The sequence below is a fragment of the Diadema setosum genome, chromosome 2, assembly GCF_964275005.1.
Source record: "Diadema setosum chromosome 2, eeDiaSeto1, whole genome shotgun sequence".
In the NCBI taxonomy this organism is placed as follows: domain Eukaryota; kingdom Metazoa; phylum Echinodermata; class Echinoidea; order Diadematoida; family Diadematidae; genus Diadema; species Diadema setosum.
The window spans coordinates 12,075,036-12,096,295 of NC_092686.1; the positions used below are offsets into that span (position 1 = coordinate 12,075,036).

Here is a 21,260-nt window from a genome sequence, read left to right on the forward strand (position 1 = left end):
CGTATGGGAGCACATATTGTACTACTACATGTACATACCGTATGCATGTAAATCCATGGTGCTGGTTCTGTTATTTCAATTTTTTTTTAGAGGGAAACATATCATTCATTACACAGCTTGTCCATTTCATCATATCATAAACACATACATGTATTGGAAAGGCATACATTGTGGCTGATGAATTCCATCCATCTTGGCTTGGAGTGGATTTTAGCACATAATACAACTGAGCTTTTACCACATACATAGTGTAATACAAACAATCACTGCCTATAACTTCCAAGTTCTTAACATTTTGCCATGTGCCATTAAAGATGGCCTTCATATAATGTTCATGATGCCAGTGATACTCCTGTTGTATCACTCCCTATGCTGTGATCTTTTCAATGAGAGAAAGATCAAAGACACTGCAACTGTATATACACAGTATTTTAACTGCAAGGAAGTAAGAAAGCCATACAGGCCACACTATTACAGAGCTCTAGGCCAAATTTAAGTCCTCAAAGAATGTGAATAGCACTCATGACATTGTCTCACATTTTTCTTGATCCTCTTTCAAAGAATGGAAATCTGGCTTTGGGCCAGTAAACTATCACAGCACACAGACAAAGGTTTTGTAAGTTGTGCTCTTGAGACTTTGTTCTTGAAATGTAACAAAGAAATATGTTCCAAATTACACCAACAGTGAGACAATACTTTAGATTAGTCTTGTAAAGAAAAGAAGGTTATGAAATAAGCTCACTGAGTGAAAGTGTCAAAAGAAATTTGAAAGTCCTATTTACCTTTGGGAGGAGTGATTTAAAAAATGTTCCAGATAACGCATTTGATGCATACAGTTATGTATACGCATTTGATGCATATAGGTCAGTTGTATCACAAAACATCCTACCATATAAAGATTTCACAATAAAACCCAAAATATAAGGAGATATCACTCTTTTTCTCAACAAACCGTAACTGTAGACGGTTTAGTCTGGAAACATTTTTATTATAACCATTGTTCACAATTTGTATATTAAACAATTATTTAACATTGATTATGCTTATTCAAATTTTTACATTGGTTGTTTCTACCCCTAACTCACATTTTAGAACTATTTTGAAGCACTAATGCTGGGTGATTATTTTATCTGCAAATGGTAAATCATGCCTTTAAGGTTACATAAAATACACGTACAGATAATTCATGATGATCCACTATAAAATGGGTATCTTGTGGAAAGTCTCTAATAATATCCAAGTATGACTACATTATAAATATGTAGGTGTGTGTGCTTTTTTATTGACTGTCTACAGTGTATTTACAAAAAGTATGGATTATAAATGTGGTTCAGTCTGGTTTATTGTTCTCTTCAGTACCAATCATAGGGTTCTTGCTGTGTTATTACTGTAAAAGTGGATATTTTTGCACAAATTATTCTCTGTGCTCAGCCGGGTAAGAAGAGTTTTGTGTGTTTTTTAATTCTGCGGAATCAAGACATCAACTACTGGAATATATGGCAAGCAAAAGTATTAGCGTTCTTTTATTTTTACGCTAGTTTCTGGTTGCGCGAAATGAGCGAAAATCTCCACTTTTACAGTACCCAATTTTTGTTGTGCTGGCATCACCATACAGCACACTGCCAACAGGAATGGCTAACTCTGGAATGACAGTCTGTGAGCTTCTTCTTAAATACAAAATTGTGCAAAAGTAACAACATAGAAACTAGATCAAGCCTGGATACAAAATACAATCTGTCTGATCCTGTTGGTAACCAACAATACATCTAATAAATGTTGACTAGCAAAAAAAAAAAAAAAGAAAAAAAAAAGTAAAACAATGCAGGCATGAGACAGTGTGTTATATTACAAGGTCGCCTCTTATCAAGGGGAAATGAAACCCAAACATAGTATGTGGATTTAGTGAATGCAGTAATAAAGCATAACACATAAGCAAAGTTTGAGGAAAATCTGGCAATTGGTTAACCTGTTGAGGATGGTTTGATTTTGCTACAACACGCATACTTTCCCATAGACGCTTGCTTGGGTATACTCGGGACTCGTCCTCAACGGGTTAATAAAAGAAGAATTTTTGAAGTTTTGGTGTCTTCATGGCTGGATGAGACAACTACTACAGTTTGTGACATCCTTGCAGGACAATGATACAAAGAAAATTGAAGAAAATTCAGCAAAATTTTCATTTCCCCCCAAAAATATGCCCATTCCTTCGAATTGTTAATGGGATTATTCCCCCTGTTGTTTATTCTGAAAAGGGCAAGTCAAATGCTCTTTCATTATGCTAGTAGAGCAAATATGTTGAATTTTCTTTATAGATGCTAGTTTCTTTGAATTTTTATACTGCTGTCTAAGCGTGACATCAGAAAATGTGACCCACTACAACAAAAGGATCCGAAAGTCGAGGGAGTTCTATTTTCTGAAAATGACACGACATTATTCCCTTACAATGTACTCTTCCGATTTAATTTCATAACGTCTCATAAAAGTACTCTGTTGCAGAGATATTGATGAGTTTATGAAACTACGTCGAGTAGTCCTGGGAATAAGTGTTTCGAGAAAACTGCCTTCAAAGTTTTCTGTCAGATGCAACCGTGATCAAGGGGAGGTACATGTACATAATTGTAAGACAAGTTTTACCTCTTAACAATAGGTCTGCTCATAGCAACCTCCACGATGTTCTTTCAAGCTTAGCGCTAGCGGTCTATACACGACCAATCAGTAAACCAGGATGCCACGCACTGACCAATAAGATCCCTCCCTCGTTGCTAAAGGGAGGAGTCTATCTGCAGCGCTAAATCCAAATCATCGGACACGTTTCTGTTCTGTTAAAAGTCAGAAATTCATGGCCCAGAAAAAGGCCAATTTCTTGCCTTTCCTTGGACCATACAGCTTCAAAATTTCAGCAGATGATAGACAAAACATTAGACTATAACACTGTGCCAAAAATAGAAATTCCATGGTTTTGACTGATTTTGATGATCTGACTTCAAACTCGATTTTCTTGGCTCAGCGACTTTCGGATCATTTCATTGTGGCGATTCACAAATGCTCATCTTTTCATGCAGTGATCGCGGCAGCACAGAAACTTCAATTTATAATCTTTCAACAGATTGTCTGATTTTCCTCAAACTTTGCTGATGTGCTTTATATTCTGCTTGCATTCCGTCATCCTCATATCATAATCATATAGATTCTAGTACTGTGTTGTACTAGATACTGATACTACAGTTAGTAGAACAAGATTTGGGGTTTCATTCTCCTTTCAAGATGCACGACAATTTGCAGATAATTGAACTCTGCTCCAAATTAAACATTAGTACCAATTGAATATAAAATGTTAGACTCTAGATCACAGACATCAGGTCATAGTCATAATTGATTTACTTCACTAGATTTTAATTATATTAAAGGACAAGTTCACCTTCATTAGCATAAGGATTGAGAGAATGTAGCAATATTAGTAGAACACATCATTGAAAGTTTGAGGAAAATCGGACAATCCGTTCAAAAGTTATGAATTTTTGAAGCTTTTGTGCAGTCACTGCTGGATGAGAAGACTACTGCAGTGTATGATGTCACATGCATACAACAATATAAGGAAAATATAAAGAGAATTTCACAAAATTTCATCTTTTGAAAAAAGTACACATTCCCTTGACGCGCTACTGACATAGATGTTATGGGTAATATTATTCCCTTTGCCTTTAGAAAGAGGCAAGTCAAGTGCTCTTTTATTATGCGAAAAAAAGTGAAAATATGTTGAATTTTCTTTATACTGTTGTACTCGTATGACATCACGAGCCTTAGTAGTCTCCTCATCCAGCGGTTTCAACACAAAAGTTTTAAAAATTCATAACTTTTGCATCGATTGTCCAATTTTCCTCAAACTTTCACTGATGTGTTCTACTAAAATTGCTGCATTCTCTTAATCCTTATGTTAATGAAGCTGAACTTGTCCTTTAAAAACACATACTCATTTCACTTGACATCTCTCCTTGGCTTCACTTTTGTCCAGATCAGAACGGGCAGATCCTCTGGCTCTGGCTCGATTCTCCAGTCTGGGTCTTAGTAGAGATGGTTTTTCGTCCAACCTGATGCTCAAAAGTTTTGATTGCTCTTCGGACTCACGACTGGTATAAAGTAAGTTGTAGCCTGAATAGCCCTGATCTATCGTTTAGTCCTTCTAACTAACGGAGAAGTTAAAACCTCTACGCTCTAGTCTAGAAACCTACTCTAGTTCTAATGTTAACCTTAGATCCACTTTTAAGTGGGAGACAGTAGAACCAGCGAGCACAGGTATTCGTCCTAAACATCAGATTTCTTCAGTCTTCGTAATGATCCAAGAAAGGAGTCATGACTCAAGGAAATCGGTGATACATAGGCCTACTAGCATGACTAGTTAGGCCTACTACAACATGTATGAAGAAGGCAGCGGCAGTACTTCCTGTCACAAAGGACTCAACTAGCTTTTACACTGCTCGTCGGCGAGCGCGATCGAGGCGGGGAAGTGTCTGTCGTGTGCGGCGGAGAGCTGCAGCTCATGAGCTGGGAGTTACTGTACCACAACCGCAGTATTGGCCCGACGCACTCTTCACCACACACCGGCCTGCCTTGTGTTGCGTCGGCGCTCTCATGCAGCCGTGCATGCGTGGGACTAAGAAGCACGAATTTACTTGTGTGTTGTCCGAGTTTAATTGTGGCTATCTTCAGCACGGTTTTCTTGACTTTGGCCTTGCTCACTGGTATGTTGGGGTTTTTTTCGACGCCGACAGAAATCCGAAGAAAGCTGACTTACTGGTCAACCGGCGCGTGATTGCGTGATTGCGTCTGGAAATTGGAATCAAAGTCGAAGAAGACAAGGCGAAGGTGATGTCTTCTCTATATCGACGAGCCGACGGCTGCAGTAGTTCACCTTGTCGTGATTAGACACAGATCATCATCCTCACAAATTTTCGCGGCCAACAAGGCGACAGTGAACTTTCTTATTAGATCGCAGAAAAATCTGCTTAAGTGCGTAGATTGCTCAACTTCCGCAATTCAGCTCCGACTTTTCATCGACATGTACCAATACAAGACAAGAGGTTCACGTTTTCACGCAATCTACTACTCAGTAACATTAAGCTAGCTTTTGTCGTCTAGCGTCGCTGCTGTCGTCGCTCGGTGCGGTGAATTCCCTTCTTTTTGGCTGCGCGCGCGCGCGCATTGCGTCGAGATATTATGCAACTTGCAAGAAGGTACTAGTCATGTACAGGTACCCCGACCCCTCTCCTCCTCCTCCTCCTTCTTCTTCTTCTTCTTCTTCTTCTCCTTCTTCTTCTTCTTCTTCTTCTTCTTCTTCTTCTTCTTCTTCTTCTTCTTCTTCTTCTTTCTTCCTTCGCCTTTTTCTTTCTTTTTTCTTCTTCTTCCTTCTTCCTCCTTCTCCTTCTTCTTCTGGGCCTTCTTCATTCTTCTTCTTCTTCCTCTTCATTTTCTGATCCTCCTCCTTCTTCTTCTTCTTCTTCTTGTCCTTCTTCTCCTCCTCCTTCTTCTTCTTCTGCCAATCACTAGTATTATGCAGCTTTATTTTCTCAACCGGTGAGTCGCGATATCGACCAAAATTGAAAAAAAAAATTATATACACTGTATATTTATCCTAAAAGGGCCGGGCTTTTTTGGCTATGCCAAGACCGGGGGGAGGGGGGGGATGGATTCCGCCCCCACCCCCCCCCCCCCCACCCCCCGAGATCTCGGCCATATCGGTGGTGCGATCGCGATGAAATTATGCATGCGTGAGGCCCACGTCATAATCTACAAGATTGTGTCATAAGATTTTTTGCAACAATCAATTTCTAATTTTAATTAATTAATCATGCAAATTAAGCTCAAGATCATATTTTAGCCTAATTAAAAGCATTGAGAGTCTAATTTTTGATCTGTAAATCTGTTTTAGTACATTCAACAATAAATTGTACATCACAAAAACTTCCAAAAGTCATTTCAATTCTTATGTATTTCATTGTTTTCAGAATTTCTTATGTATTTCCTTGTTTTTCAACTTTTGTTTTTTCTTTGTTTTTTATTGGAAACTGTCACTGACCACTTTTCTACCATAATTGATCAATGAAAGTGATTAATTGTAAAAATGATCAGGTTTTTATGACTTTCATGACAGAGCACTGTTTTCCTTAGGAAATGTACACAAAATCAAAAAATTGTGCCCGTTTTGGGACGACATTCCGTTACAAAAATGGGCGTGGCTTCGCAAAAGTATGCGCGGACGTTGCAAATTTGGTCTCAAAAGTTGCGCGAGACTTGAACAAACAAAGTCAAGAAGCCTCGCGACGAGGCCTTCTCGCGTTACAGAATTAGAGCGCGAAACGGGGGGGGGGGCGGATTCCGCCCCCCCCCCCCCCCGGCCCTTTTAGGGTTAAAAAAATGATAATGTAGAAGCCGAAGTGGGCCTCAGGCTAAAAAAGAGGTTGAGAAGCACTCACCTACAGGACAACCAGGGGAGAATCCAGAAATTCCATAAAGTGGGGGTGCTTTTAGAAAATTAAATGGGATCTGACGCACCCCCTCCCCCTCTCCCGCCCCGAACAACGACATGCGGGACTATCCACAGTGAGCACGTTACTGTACCCCGGACAACACAGTCTACCCCAGACAACTTCAATATCGCCCAAAAGCTGACCTCACGATAATTTACCCCCACTGTATCGGGATCTAAAAGTAACACCACAACCTTCCTCTTCAATACATTTTCACTCAACTCTATCTTCAGGGCTGGCGGAATCGGGGGGACCGGGGGGCTCGCCCCCCCCCCCCCCATTTTTTGTCACTATACACATAGGAATACATAAGGTGTCACCATCACTTTGGCCCCCACGCCCCCCCCCCCCCCCACTTTTCTTTTTTTTTTTTCCCGGACAGTGGCACTAGAAATACAATGAAACCTTGAAGTGTGAGCGCGGTATACAAGGCCTTTGTTTTATTTTGCGCTGCAGGTCTTTTTTTTTAGTGCCCCCCCCCCCCCCCCCCCCACTTTTGAAAACGTTCCGCCGGCCATGATCTTCATTTACTTGACTTGATAAGTTGAGAAGATTTTAAATAGCAGTTTGAATCTGATGTAATGTAATTGTATTACAATCATCAAAATGTCGAAGTTTCAGATGTTTAAAAAAAAAAAACATTGTTATCTGTCTCAATCATGACTATTTGTGATTAAACTCTTACGTAAATAGGCCTAAATTATTATGAAAGTTCAATATTAGCTAATTTTCTGTTTCGTCTCTCATGATGTCAACGAAACTTGTTCGATTCAGTTTGATGGAATAACGGTATAGGCCCTACAGTGCATCAACATTATTATCAGAGTCAACTTAAACAGTCGATTAGTGGAGCTATACATCCCATAGGAGACCGAACTATACGTGCCATGCCGGGGACTTTGAACAGTTAGCTCTGTTTTCTGCATTATTTTATGTCATTCGGCACTCAAATCGCACAAAAGGGTTAAAGATAATCAAATTCCAAAGTAAATATTGTTTTATGAATGGCATCCCCCCCAAAAAAAAAACCAACAACAAACAAACAAACAAACAAACCCAAACTCGTTTTAAAGGTTTTCGATTAGATAGGCCCTATAGATGGATGCGTGTTACAGGACTAGTGTCTTGGCTGAGCTGCAGGTTGAGTACTAAAGTTGTATACAGGGCTTGATACAGGGCACCCGAGCCTGCCACTTAATTTCATCCAGTAGAAGCTGTTCTCCCCGGATTTGCAGCCTTCTCCCAGATATCTTATTCTTTATCTCTAAAGTATTGCACAAAGGACGCCTATTTTGATTATGTGCCAGCCTATATCCAGATTTTACTCGCACATTGCACACCCGTCTATTAATGTAAACAAGAGACCATCAATAACCATAAGACACCTCCACACGATAGGTCATCATCCCAGTATAGGACTAATAGACCCTAGTTGTTGTTGTTGTTGGGTTTGTTTGTTTGTTTGTTTGTTGTTGTTTTTTGAGCTGCACGACGGATTTATTACATCAGGTATCAAGATAGTATACAAACTAAACTAAAACAAACTAAAATCCTTTCAGAAATATAGTGAGTGCATGGAAATGAATTAAGATTGTTTTTGTTTCATCACATTGTATCATTGATTTAGTGGAAAATTATTGTATATATTTTATATCAGTAGAAAATTGAGCAGAGAAAAAAATCCAACAATTAATTATTATTATTCATTTCTGGTCAGTTTCCCTTTGTTTGCGTTTATCATATTCGCAATAAGAAACGAGAGTGGGAAAAGGCCATTTTCTTTCTCTGGAGCTATACTTTGAAATGCACTTCCTGCAATTATACGCAGTTCTCCTTCAAAAGCTACCTTTTGCTGTAATTATTTGAAACATTTCGCCTCATAACCTGGGTTATTTGCTATTTTATTATGTAGATCTTGTTAGATCCATTTTCTGTCATCTCTGTTGTATATTTCTGTAGTGTTATTTGTCTGTTTCGTTTGACTTTTATGAATGAGTTTGTGACACAGGGCCTCTAGGGAGAACAGTGCATTGGCTACTGATAGGGCCACCCTGTATAAATATGACTAAATAAATAAATAAATAAATAAAAACAACGCAGAATGATATGTCTGTACAAATTACAATGGCAGCTATCAAAACTCTCGTGTGCAGTTTATAATTATGCGTGTACAGTCATAAAATACGTTGTAAAATGAGACAAACGCCGTAGGTTTGGAACTTTGGTATTGCTCGGGTCACCTAAACTGCGTCGGATCAGGGAGGTGATGAGTCGTCTTATACCTCCCTTGTGGGATGCTGGAGGGGATAGTAGCACTATCACTATAATATGCACAGGGCCCCATTTCATAAAAAATGATAGGACAGCCGCAACTCTTGCTGGAATGGCAACTTCCCGTAAAGCAATAGCCAATCAAGAAGTTGCATGGATTATTGTCGTTACCATGACACTACCATTCCAGCAAGAGTTGGGTTATAATATGCTCTCTTATCAACTTTTTATGAAATGGTTCCCACACGTGCGCCAAGGAAAGGAGGTATCACACACCTCCTTCTCAACATTACTCTCTGATGTCTAAGGATGTACCGCAGCATGCATCTGGCAGTCGCGTACGTTGGTTTGCTGGGGCGGAGCCTTGTTCACAACGCTCTTACATCTACTTTAGTAATCTATGTAATGTATAGTCTATATAGCTTTACATGCTTTGACATTTTTACAGACAAATCCCCTGTCTCTTCGTTGAAGAGGTTCCATTAAAAAAAAAAAAGGGTCCCTTTAGTTTTAGGCCTATTGGGGTTCTAGGACAATATTATCCCTGGACAATTGCCCCTTCCCCTGACCCTGATCCCAACCCTGATCCTAATCCTAAACTTAATCCTAACTTCTAACCCAAATTCTTACCCTGGTTTTAAATCTTTACTCTAAACCTAGTATCACTAACCGCAATTTACCCTGGGGGTTGTTGTCCTCGGGTGCGGGGGAGGGGGGGGGGGGGGTAGTTGTCTTGCACTGGTAGGAAATGCATGGCGATAATTATGTTCAATCCTTTTGATTATCTGTACCTATCATGGTATTTGTGATCGAGTAGGATGCTCTCTGCCTTGTCATGATAGGCCTATTTACATCTATCGAGTTGGAGAGCTGCAAACAGCAGTGATGTATTATTGGGTAGATCTACAGTATATCCATGTGTTTCGTTATACATGTGTACAGTAGGCCCTGCTGTTAATTTTGTTTTAGTTCTACGAACTTTCAAGGTTTCCCATTCCAGTTTTTGCAACATTCTTGTCACACCGGGAGTCCTGTTGGGAACCGTCTTGTTATAGTCCTTTGTATAGTGAATCTATAAGTTGACTCCTCGGCTTTATCTAACTTGTCCTCATCAGATTTATGTCGATGGTCATCAATATAGCTGCAGCAATACATACTCACTTGGCCTTAGATTCTATATGCGATGTCTTTGGTGAGAGTGTTGCAATTAAGTTTCTCTAGTAATTTCCCAACATCCTGATAGCCTTTGATGAGATTTGATCGATGTGTGTTGACCAACTAAGGTCCCTTATAGGCCCTTTAAGTTCCACACCCCATCACAATGCACTATTAGGGGTGGTGTTCCTGTTCCACCTCTTCCATAGCGACGTCGCCCAGCCTGTAGGCCTATACTTGGTTTGAATTGGTTTCCTTTTGTGGTGATTTTCATTTGAAAACATTTGAAGACTTTGACAAAGACAATCTTTCTTCACTGTGGTTAGCTTGTCCAATTTCATCCTGTAAAATTCCAGGATTTTTATGGGAGGGTTCAGAATTAGAAAAAGTGGATCCTGTAGTTAAATGTTCCTTCCACATTGGGGGCGAAAAAAGGAATTGGTGCCACTGCCGGGTTTAATCATGCAGCTGAATAAGAACAGGCTCCCCTTTCAATTCTTTCGTTTCTCGTGCCACTTCCGGGTTTCGGCTGACAAGGAAAAACAAAACGTTCAGTGTGATTTTTAACAATTATATTAACGTTAAAGGGGCACACTTTACAACTTATTTCTTTCATTATTTTCTCATTTTCTGGGTTTTTTTTTTTTATTTCTCTATCTTTATTATCATTTTGTTTTGGGAAACGGGGGGGGGTTCCGACTAATTTTTTTCTTTTCATTTCTTTGATTTATTTTTATTCTAAAACATTGTTTTGTTTTGTTTTTGTTTTTTTGTTTTGCTGCTGGCAAACGGAGGGGATCCGCGAAACCCCTGACCCCCCCCCCCCCCCCCCCTTATTACAGGCCCTGTACAGTAACACACACCTCCTTGGCTGTGCTGAGACTAGTTAGAGTGTAGATTGTAGGCCTAGCGTACTTAGTAAACCTCTAGAAAGAAGGAACGATGAGTTGTGCTGTCCCATGGATAACCTAGCTGCTGTGACGCAGACGGAGGTTACTCACAGAACTTCGGTTATTTCTCAGCGCAACGCAGCATATCGCGCGATCCGCGATCCGGGGTCCGATACCGCGAGCACGGCAGGCACGCGATCGCGTGAGACGACGACTGGCTGTGTAAGTCGAAGTAGAGTGTCGTCTATTCGTGCTCGAATCTACGTCTGGTAATACATTTCATCACAACTTTGGCAACGTAACAAAGTGCCACAGTTTGAGCTAGTCAGGGTAAGTATAGAGGAATTTATAATAGCACCAGTTTCCCATATTTTTCCCGTGTTTTCCACTTACGGAGTGTTGACCGAGCATTACAGTCCCATTCCTTTGTTTTCATGTAGAGGTGTCTAGGCCCACACTATAAGTGTAGGGCATGGATGACAGAACCTGCGCTGCACTAGTAGACTGGGGCACTGAGAAAACCCTTTGCCAGTCAGGGGAGTGCTTGGGACACAGAACAAAGAAATGGCTTGCTGCTTGCTCAGCCCCCCCCCCCCCACGCGCTCTTGCTGTTGCTATTTCATTCTTTTCCTTTCTTTGCCCATGACCTCCAACCCTCCCCTTTTTTTGGTGTGTTTTTTCTTTTTCTTTTTCTTTTTTTGTTCTATGCAGGGAATAATTTTCCTTCTCGAAATTGAATAGCAATTTTTGTCGATGGACATACATTTTCAACAAAATCGCGTACAAGTCTATGTAATGAAACTGCTATGCAAATTACATTTTGTATAGCAGTCGTACCAAAATGCATAGCAAATTGCTATACGATACCAGGAAAATTATTCCATGCTATGTCCCTAGCCCTCCCCTGACTGTTCTTGTTGTGTGTAGAACTCTATCCTTAGCGATTGCTGTCCCTGCCTGTTTGTCATTTTGCCTCTGACAAATGCTAGGATCGAAAGCTCAGGCCCTTTTGACTCCATTTTACTCCATTGGCTTGCCACTACTGGATAAGAAGTTTTCAGCAGCCTTTTTTGCTACAATTTTTGTCTCTTATGGTGCAGAAATTACAACAATTGTTTCACAGTGACATGAATTTGAATTCAGTAGCACTTAGATACTTCAATCAAAAGCATGTTTACTACCATTGTACCAAGTACTAATTCCATGACTCTGACAATACTCAAATTTGTAGTTTAGATAATTCCATTGTTTTGAATAATTCAGTGGAAATATAAACAGTCTATGAGCAACAAATGCCAGTGGTTCTCTCTTACTGGTGAACATACATTGTATGAAAGGCATATTTCAAAATTGGACCTCTGGCTTTGTTTGCATGCTAGTGAATACTTGTCACTATGCATTTATGCAATAAAAATTTGCATGATCCATGAACTGGACTTAGACAATGTTTATGAAAGAAACACTTGTGTGATTACTTCGTCTTTATCTTCAGCTCAGCTTGAACTTGGCCCTCACATCCACAACTGTTACTTATGGTGATCACACTTTTTCCATATTTGCCCCCATCTGTGGAACAACCTCATTTTCAGTCCTCTACCTCCATTGACATCTTCACACAAAAAAAAAAAAACCCTCAAAACCCTTTTTTTTTCATAGCAACAGACAGTGTAATTGTGGATTATTTGTACTCGTACTCAATTTTCAATTTTTATGTTTGTTTTTCTTGTGTTACCTGTAAAGTGCTTTGAAACATTATGTCTGTTTAATATAGGGCTTTATAGATTGTATATAGAATAATATGTAAAGATTTCTTTGATTCTTGTGTATAATGTATTGTATTGATGTACATTTCTTTTTCAGATCAGCAGTTCTTCCAGTAGACTTATATTGCAAGAGTGGCAGAATAGAGACTTACTTTGTAGAGAAAGGACTTGTGATCAGCACAGACCACCATGGATCCCTCAAAGTTCGCAACACATAGGAACGAGCAACTCAACTGGGACCATAAAGTGAGGAGATCTGTTATAAAGTGAAAATACAATAGTGGTTAAATGGATCGTATAGTTTTGGTTGAGACCTAACTTCAGATTTCTAACATTTTTTTTTTTTTTTTTTGTGATATAATGAGAAACCTCAAGATTATGAAATGTGAAAGAGCATGTAATTCCAAGAGAAATTTAACTTTAATTTGATGAAATTTGGTTTTGAAATGGGTGAGATACTACATGTACATGTATACTATTTCATAAGTGGTTTCTTGGTATCTCGCAAAAAGTTAAAAGCCCAATCCTCAATCTCCGCCAATATTATACCATCCCTCTAACATGAGGTTATACACGTATTATTGTAAAGCTGTTTCATATCCTATTACATGTTATTGTGAAATAGTTTGACTGGAAGAGTTGTCATTTTGTATTTCATGAAGATGACTTGTGTTTTGAAGCATATTTAGCAGATTGTATCAAAGGTGTCCACTTTGTACATATAATATATAAAGAAAGAAAAATATGGTACAACACAATGTAGTCATGTGGTGATGGCACTAAACAAAATATGGGATGTTACGTTTACCATATATTATTTTATACATTGCACAAATAGGCTATGAAAGGCAAAATTATGTTTGTTTTCATGAATCTATAGCATTGACCTCATTTTTTTTTCTCTTTTTAGTGCACTGTATATTGCTTTTGAGAGTAAATTTAGGGAAAAAAAGCCTTCAAATGCTACTGTTTCTTTTTTTATGCCTCCGCCAACAAAGTGGCCGGAGGCATTATGTTTTCGGGTCGTCCGTCCGTCCGTACGTCCGTCCCATTTTGTTTTTGTCGATATCTCAAGAACCGTGAGGTGGTTTTGCATCAAACTTGGTATGAGGGTATATCCTGGGGGGATAATACTTTGTTTGGATTTTAGGGTCACGGGGTCAAAGGTCACAGGTTATTTTGTGAAAAAAAGTTTGAAATTTCATGTTTTTCTCCATATCTCGCAAATGGTTCAAGGTATCTTCATGGAACTTAGTATTTATGCATGTACCGATGGGCAGTGATTATCTAGGGAAGTTGGGGGTCATGGGTCAAAGGTCAAGGGGTCAAAGGTCAAGGTCAACTCCTCAAAATATCACTGCTTTCCTTATATTTATGCAATGCCTGAAGGATTTTTTTTGAACTTGATATATGCATGTATAACCCAATATATATTCTGTGGGAAGTTTCTTGCCAAAAGGTCAAAGGTCAAAAGGTCAAAGGTCAAGTGAAAGTGCTAAATTGCACTTATTCCTCCATATCTCAAAAGTAACTCAAGGTATTATCATGAAACTTACATATTTATGCATGTTCTACCTAACAGTGATTCTCTTTGGAACTGTGAGATCAAAGGTCAAAGGCCAGGTTTAGATAATACTATTTTACATTTTGATACTGAAATTATACTTTTTCTCAATACCTTGAAAATTACTCAATGCATAAACTTATAAAAGGGTCAAAAGTCAAGTAAAAATCATCAGTTCCCCCAAATACCTGCACTCTGACGTTTTAATCATTCATCCAATTAAACCTAGTTCTAGGAAAGTGAACATTCAGCACATTTGTGGCAAACCTGTCATTTTAATATTTTGCCAATTGTGTGAAACTTTCATCACACATTGTCAAGACATTGCACTATAGACCTATTAGGAGAACCATGCATTATGGCGGAGGCATACACCAGTCACCATAGCGACATTTCTAGTTTCAATTATTTTTCTGTACTTGTTGGTCATTTATTATATATGTAGAGTATTTTGGAAAAATTACTTGAAAATCATGCTGCATACATATTTATGTAGGATCATTTGAATTGTATCGTAAGATGATAATGTCATTTAGAAAACTCAAAAGAAGGCATGTTCATTCTGTTTCTTTCATCTTTCTTCAGATCTGTATGGTTGGAAGGAAAGAACCTGACACTATGATCCACAACTGTGAAAAATGCAACTTCCCTATCTGGTCATATGGTAGAATGGTAAGTACATGTATAATTGTATTTTTTCTCTTCTTTTTTTTTTTTAACTGCTGCAAATCTGTATTCATGCTACAAAGAAAAATAACCTCATCTGTTTCAAAGCAGATCTTGAATGTGCCGATGAAGACTTGGATTTTCTAGCTGTAGTATATATCACAGATATCATATTCTGTTTTTGCACAGAATTTAGACTTGTAGGTTGATCTGATGCCTTTTTGGACATCTGAATACTGTATAGACTGAATATTGGGCAAGGTTTCTATTTTTGCGAATTTCGCGAGTCGGGTGCTATTCGCAAATTTAACATCACACAAAAATATTAACTCTGATCTTGACATGAATTTGAAGAGTAGGCATACCTTTCTTTGTTCATTACTGTGCCCCACAATGGTGAATTTAACCACTCGCGAAATTGTCAGAAAGTCCAGATTTACAAAAAAATTATACTCACTAAATATGTGGCGTATACAGTATTTAAACTGCTGAATTGGACATTGCATCTCCTGGTGTAGTATATTCCAAATCAAAAAGGATCTCATTTTTATTGTCTCCTTTAGGAATTCTCCTGATGATAGTTAGAATGTTTTTGTTTTTGTCAGGTACTGCACACTCATGTGGATATATCTTATGTGAAAATGATCATTGACTTTTTTATTTTTTTTAATGACAGACAAGCTGAACTGTCAAACTGTTACATAATGAAAGAGTACTTCATTGTGAAAAAAAAAATGCTTACAGAACATCCAAAAGTATGGATATTTTTTCATGTTCTTTGTCTCCAGATTCCCTGCAAGCATGTCTTCTGTTTCGACTGCGCAAAGGCAACAGACAAAACATGTCTAAGGTGAGCATGAACCAAATACGTTCTTTGATAAGAATGTTAGTCAAGTTACATTTTTGTAAGTGACTGCAATATACAGGGGTCATTGCACTTTTTTTTCATTCTGTAGTTATAGGATGTGCAAGTTATCCATAGGTAATACTTATCATGTGGCAAGGGATCATATCATCCACCACATAATCTGCATTTCATAATAATAACACAAATAGCTTGCAACTGATTGACAAATTGCCCTACATCGACGTAAATAATGTACGCCCATGATTTTTTATCATGGCTACTACTAAAACACTGATCAATTCAGTGCTTATTTACGTCGATGTGGGGCAATTTGTCAATCAGTTGCAATGAAAACATCTCGACGGAAGAATTTCATGAATTTGAACACAAATAGCTTTTGTATATTTTGTTAAATATGTGCAGATTTGAATACCAGAGTGTGCCTGATTTGTTTTAACAGATGTGATGACCCTGTAGTGCGCATTGAGCACTCTGCCTTTGGAACGATCTATCTGTGCTCCCATGGTGCTCCGAAGCACAGCCATGCAGGGTGCCGCAGGACATACCTCTCTCATCGCGACCTTCAGGCTCACATCAAGCACAGGCACTTCAAGCCTGCAACTCAAGCCTCTGCCGTGTCGAGCAGCAAGGACCAAGGCCACAACGTCATGGCCAGGATGACCGACCCGAGATCCGCCCCACGCACAGACCTCCGTGGGGAGTCTCAAGCAGACTCGAGGACTCACCAGTCTTATGTTCCGACGCACCAGGAAGGGTACGCAGCCCAGGTGCCCGCACAGCCTCCCCACATGATGCCTGAGCAGATGCAGTACGAGTCACACTCATCGGAGGGAACCAGCAACCAAAGTAACCCTGAGGGATACAGGGTCAATGTCCCGGTCAGGAAGTCCAATCTTATCACAGTGCCTTTGCATGATAGCAACAAGGACTTCCAGCAGCCCAGCCAGCCCCATGTGCAGGGTGCCCCGTATCCATCCCAGCCTCCATTGGTCCCAGTCCAGCAGCATCAGGCCCCTCCCCCACCACCTCCTCCACAGCATGTTCAGTACACCCAGCATCGGCCCAGTGTGTCTGTAGCCATCGTGCCCCCAATAACTCACCAGCCACCGGCATCTGGCTCCTACACGGTTCCAGGGGTACCCATTAGCACACATCAAGTGCAGCACACCATGCACCCTCCACCACCCCAAGTATCCGTGTACAGCCAGCCACCCATCATCCCACCTCCGATGACTGCACCAATCTATGATACATCACAGCAACCTCCTTTCCCTGCTACTAATCCCATGCCAGCTCCTAACACAGCCTTCCCGACTCCTGGTGTTCCCATCCCTAGACCAGCGTGGCCAGTAGTAGGCCCGCCACCTCCCACATCCACTATGCCTCCGCCTCCTCAGACCAGCATACCTCCACCTCCTCCACCATCCCAGGTTCCTCCCATGGGCAACCCTGTACCCCCTATGCCGCCCCCTCAGGCAGGGGGTCCCAGGCCTGAAATGGGGCCTCCCCCACCTCCCATGCGACCTCCTATGTCTGAGGCCCCGCGCTATCATGGACAATATTTCACTGGTTGAGAGTGTAGGAGTCACGTCTCATAACTTTAAGCTCTCACAAGCTGAGCTATGCGAAGACTTGATGATAAATATTCAGCTGCATTGAACACTATTATCATCCCAACATCTCTCACTTTTCTTTCAAGTGTCGTCTTGTCCTGAATTCTCTTCCAATGCTAATTTCCTACGTGTGCATTGTATGTGTACAGTATGCTCCTGTTATTCAAACAGGGTTGTAATGAAACTCTCATTGCAACAAAGTAAAAAATTACGGTCCAAAAATTGCCTACTAGTATAATATCTGCTATCACAAAATTTCCACACAAAGAAAGAAAACTGCAGGTTCTGAGGACTTCACTGTAACAGAAGTCGCCTGTATTGTGTAGTAAAGTTTGGTAAGTTTTGTACTTTACCAACTCACTTGTTTTGCATAGGGACTGTTCCATCTTGTCTGTTTTGAAACCATGTACAAGAAAATTTTATCCCAGAACAAAGACCTTGCACTTTAAACTGTCATCAAATATCTGTTATCAGTTAATATTTGTTTTCTAACTATTTCTAAAAAAAAATGGTACCTTCACAAGGTGAAATATTAAAATGGCTTATTGTTATGTCGACAAATTGTACATGCAGAGTATTGCTTACAGTGCAAAGTGGTATTTGGTACTGAATTTTCAACTGCTGCTGTATGCATTTTGATTATTGGAACACTCTGTTTAAGGTCTCCAAATCCTTTCTTAGTCATTTGTCGAAAGTGACCCACCATTTTAAGTTGGTATAAGTTGCTGATGGTTCTCACTTCATACAGAAAATGCCTCTGTTGTTGTGCAATTCCTCACCAAGTTCTCAAATACAGTGTACACAGAGTGAGCAGAATAGTCAAAATTGCATCAAAATCGGACACAAAATCGTGTTGTGGAAATAGTTCAGTTTTATATGTTTCCACCAAACTGATATTGGTTGCATCCAAATGTGCATTTGTGTGATTGTACTCAGTATAGGTCCTCATATCGTTAGTTGAGAATCAAGGGCTTTATCGCAGTTTTGGGAGTTATCGAGTTATTGGTATCTTGTAGAGCTCAATCTCCTCTACATTATGGTGTCAATTTTGTGTTAAATTATTTTAATTTTCAGTAAAATGCTAAAATTAGAACCACAAGAACACTAATTTACCCTATGTATTAGGAACAATGCGTATAAATCAACCCAATTTTTATCAAGTAACTTTCTACTTAATGAAAATTGATTTGTTTGTATTTACGCTCAAATCTTAGATACGATAGTGCCCTTCTGATTCTCAGCTGACGATATGATTGTTACATGGCGAAGCTGGTTCTCCCCAAGCAGTTAGTTAAAGACACCCAGTCGCGAGGATACATGGACATATTTCAGCCGCGGGCGGCAGCACGTAAACTCGCTTCCGAAGTTGCTACGAAGCGAAATGTGTGTGTGCGCAAGACATCCCTAAAGCAATGTATCGCGCTATAGTATCTCGTTTGCTCGCTTGATTGATCTGAGCGCGGGGAGTACGTTTTGTGTACTGTGAATTGAATGTATGGTATACTGTATGTACTGTGTGATAATGTTCGCATGAGCTATAGTAGCTAGCTGCCTATACTTCGTGCGACTACAGTGTACGCCTTCTCTGATCGCACCGTCGATCGTCGTCAGTCGTTAACTACACTGTAATCGTCAGATCAGATTAAATATAGGTAGGGTGGCCATCATGGACGATGACACATCGTCATGGGTAGCGGATATTACCGCCGAGTAGGAACGCGGACGATTGGGTCGGAGACCTTGACGTGTCTTGTGTAGCCCTCCTATATACATATCGACCACCCTTATTGAAACCGACCGCGTATAATTCGTGCACTGAACACTTAGTACGCACTTCTCTGCGCGCAAAGCACATAAAAATGGATTGGCTTTGAATGTAGATGAGGATGGTGTGGGAAAACGCGATAATTCATTGTTCATTAATGGTTTTAATCAAGGACAAAATTTCGAATGAATATTTTCACCGAATCGTAATGACAGCACTATGTAATGTCTATGGAAGTTTCTAAAAGGCTTCTAAAAAGCTTCGTACAACACGGTGTTCAATACAACTCGGTTTGCGTGCATTGTCAATGCAAAAACAGCGGTCGATCCTAATAACGCGATGTACCGCGGGGAGCTGAAACGCGGCCACGCAAGTTCGTCGGCGATATTTTTGCACTGAAACTTCGAATCGAAAACGGAACAACGGCATTTGATAGAGCTGGATTTTCTCAATCACGTAGGTCAAGTTTTTTTTACGTGAATTTCAGTGTTAAATATTCTTATCAAGCAGATAAACATCAGGCGGTCGATTAGTAGTAGGTCCAACCATACTTGCCCTGGCGTGTGTAAATTCAGGACGGGGAAGCGACTGTGCCCGTGCAGGGCCAACGGCCACAGTTGCACTGCACAGTGTAACTGTGGCCGTGATAGAAGGGGGCCGTGCACCAACCGACATACCTTCAAGTCGAAGTAGGGCCTAAACTACTCGAGTAGAATCTATTATTGTTAGATCTGTCATCTTTGAACCTTTAGTTCCCCTGTTTAAACGTTAGAGTTCTACCAGATCTATTGGGTTAGACTACATGTATGATGGAGCTTGCGATAGATCTATTCATTTTTTTAAATTTATTTGCAAATCATATTCTTGGGGAATTTGCATAACATGATTGATATGAAAAACTTCTCATTTAATGGGACTAATGACATTAAACTGACCCAGCAAATGTCATTTCAATTACGGCATTATCATAATTTGACATAAATGAGAACGTGGAATTATACATAGAAAAATAGGCCTACTTGTCGATCAAACGCAAATGCCCTAAAGTTACTGATACTAGATTAGAAAAAGTCATTCCACTTCAATCACTGATTCATGTGTAGACTTCTACTTACACATCATCTGGATCTGGATTCCTTGAAGTTGTTGACTTGGCCAGCTGGGGTTGCTTGATTGGCGTAAGCCGTGGCAACACAATTCCACCGTGCATGTCGTAACACGAATTTGCACATTCTAAATAAAAATTCCTGCAAAACTGTTCATGCAACTCGCCAGCAAGTGGAAAGCAAATTTTTCATCGGCACGCTGACGCTGAAGCCTCCCCCTCTGGTCTCTTACTTGTCCTCCAGCTAAGAACACGTCTCTCTGCGTTCTCCACTCGTCGATAGCGTCAAACAAGTAGATACGTTGCCTCGAGTTGGACGGCTGTTTGATCTCCATTGTGAGGTTTCATTACTAAACCAAAGCCAAGGCTAAGCCGAAACAGTACAGCACTTTTTATTGCAAACAGTACTCGCATACCACACACAATATTGATACTGACATACTGTTAGTACCGGTACCGACGACTTTCTATCAACTTTGTTATGTTACGATCCGGCCCAACGTACTGTAAGCTGTACGTATAACACATGCAGCTGACGCAGCAGACAACATTGCACGATGAGATCATAACAACCTGCCATATGGCCATATGCATTGCAACTTGCTATACATGAAGCTTAGAGTTTTAATATTTTTTCATCAAAGCATATTTATAAATACCAAATATTAAACAACGTAATATATGAATAATTTATGATATTGTTATATAATATTTTCAGACATTTTTAAATATTATTGCCTAGATTGCTGAAATTGGCACCATAGTGCATATAAACAGAGACTGGAGCCAGATAGATACGTACGTACGTACACCCGACAGCTCTCACTACTTCTTGTGTCGCGGACCGGGAGAGATTTTCATGCGCATGGCTGTTGTGCGGTTTTGTGCATGCACCCATTCGGCCCCATTCGGTAGGTATTCGGGCGTCCATGTTGAAATTACAGTGGACAGCTCGCACGGCGCGCTCGTGCCCCATCAGGTTTTCGCTGGTGCGCTGCGTAGCGTCGTGTTCGGCATTCGGTACGCACGGGGGTACAATAACGGGAGGAGCAGCTTGTCGTGCTTTTCTACTGAGC

General features: G+C 40.1%; 1 protein-coding gene across 1 annotated transcript; it reads left to right on the top strand.

Annotated features, from left to right (window-relative positions):
- The first annotated feature begins 11,062 nt into the window (after nt 1-11,062).
- Nucleotides 11,063-17,871, top strand: LOC140239870 (E3 ubiquitin-protein ligase CBLL2-like). The gene is made up of 5 exons (XM_072319691.1): nt 11,063-11,170; nt 12,701-12,849; nt 14,753-14,839; nt 15,622-15,683; nt 16,141-17,871. Exons 2-5 carry the CDS (start codon nt 12,793-12,795, stop codon nt 17,273-17,275), a joined length of 1,341 nt encoding a protein of 446 aa, XP_072175792.1. The 5' UTR covers nt 11,063-11,170; nt 12,701-12,792; the 3' UTR covers nt 17,276-17,871.
- The last annotated feature ends 3,389 nt before the right edge of the window (nt 17,872-21,260 follow it).

What these genes read in the sequence shown, in the direction of transcription:
- LOC140239870 (XM_072319691.1), top strand. Translation starts at nt 12,793, where the DNA reads ATGGATCCCTCAAAGTTCGCAACACATAGGAACGAGCAACTCAACTGG. An exon ending in TCTGGTCATATGGTAGAATG is followed by an intron (nt 14,840 to 15,621) that starts GTAAGTACATGT and finishes CTTTGTCTCCAG; the next exon opens with ATTCCCTGCAAGCATGTCTT. An exon ending in ACAGACAAAACATGTCTAAG is followed by an intron (nt 15,684 to 16,140) that starts GTGAGCATGAAC and finishes TTGTTTTAACAG; the next exon opens with ATGTGATGACCCTGTAGTGC.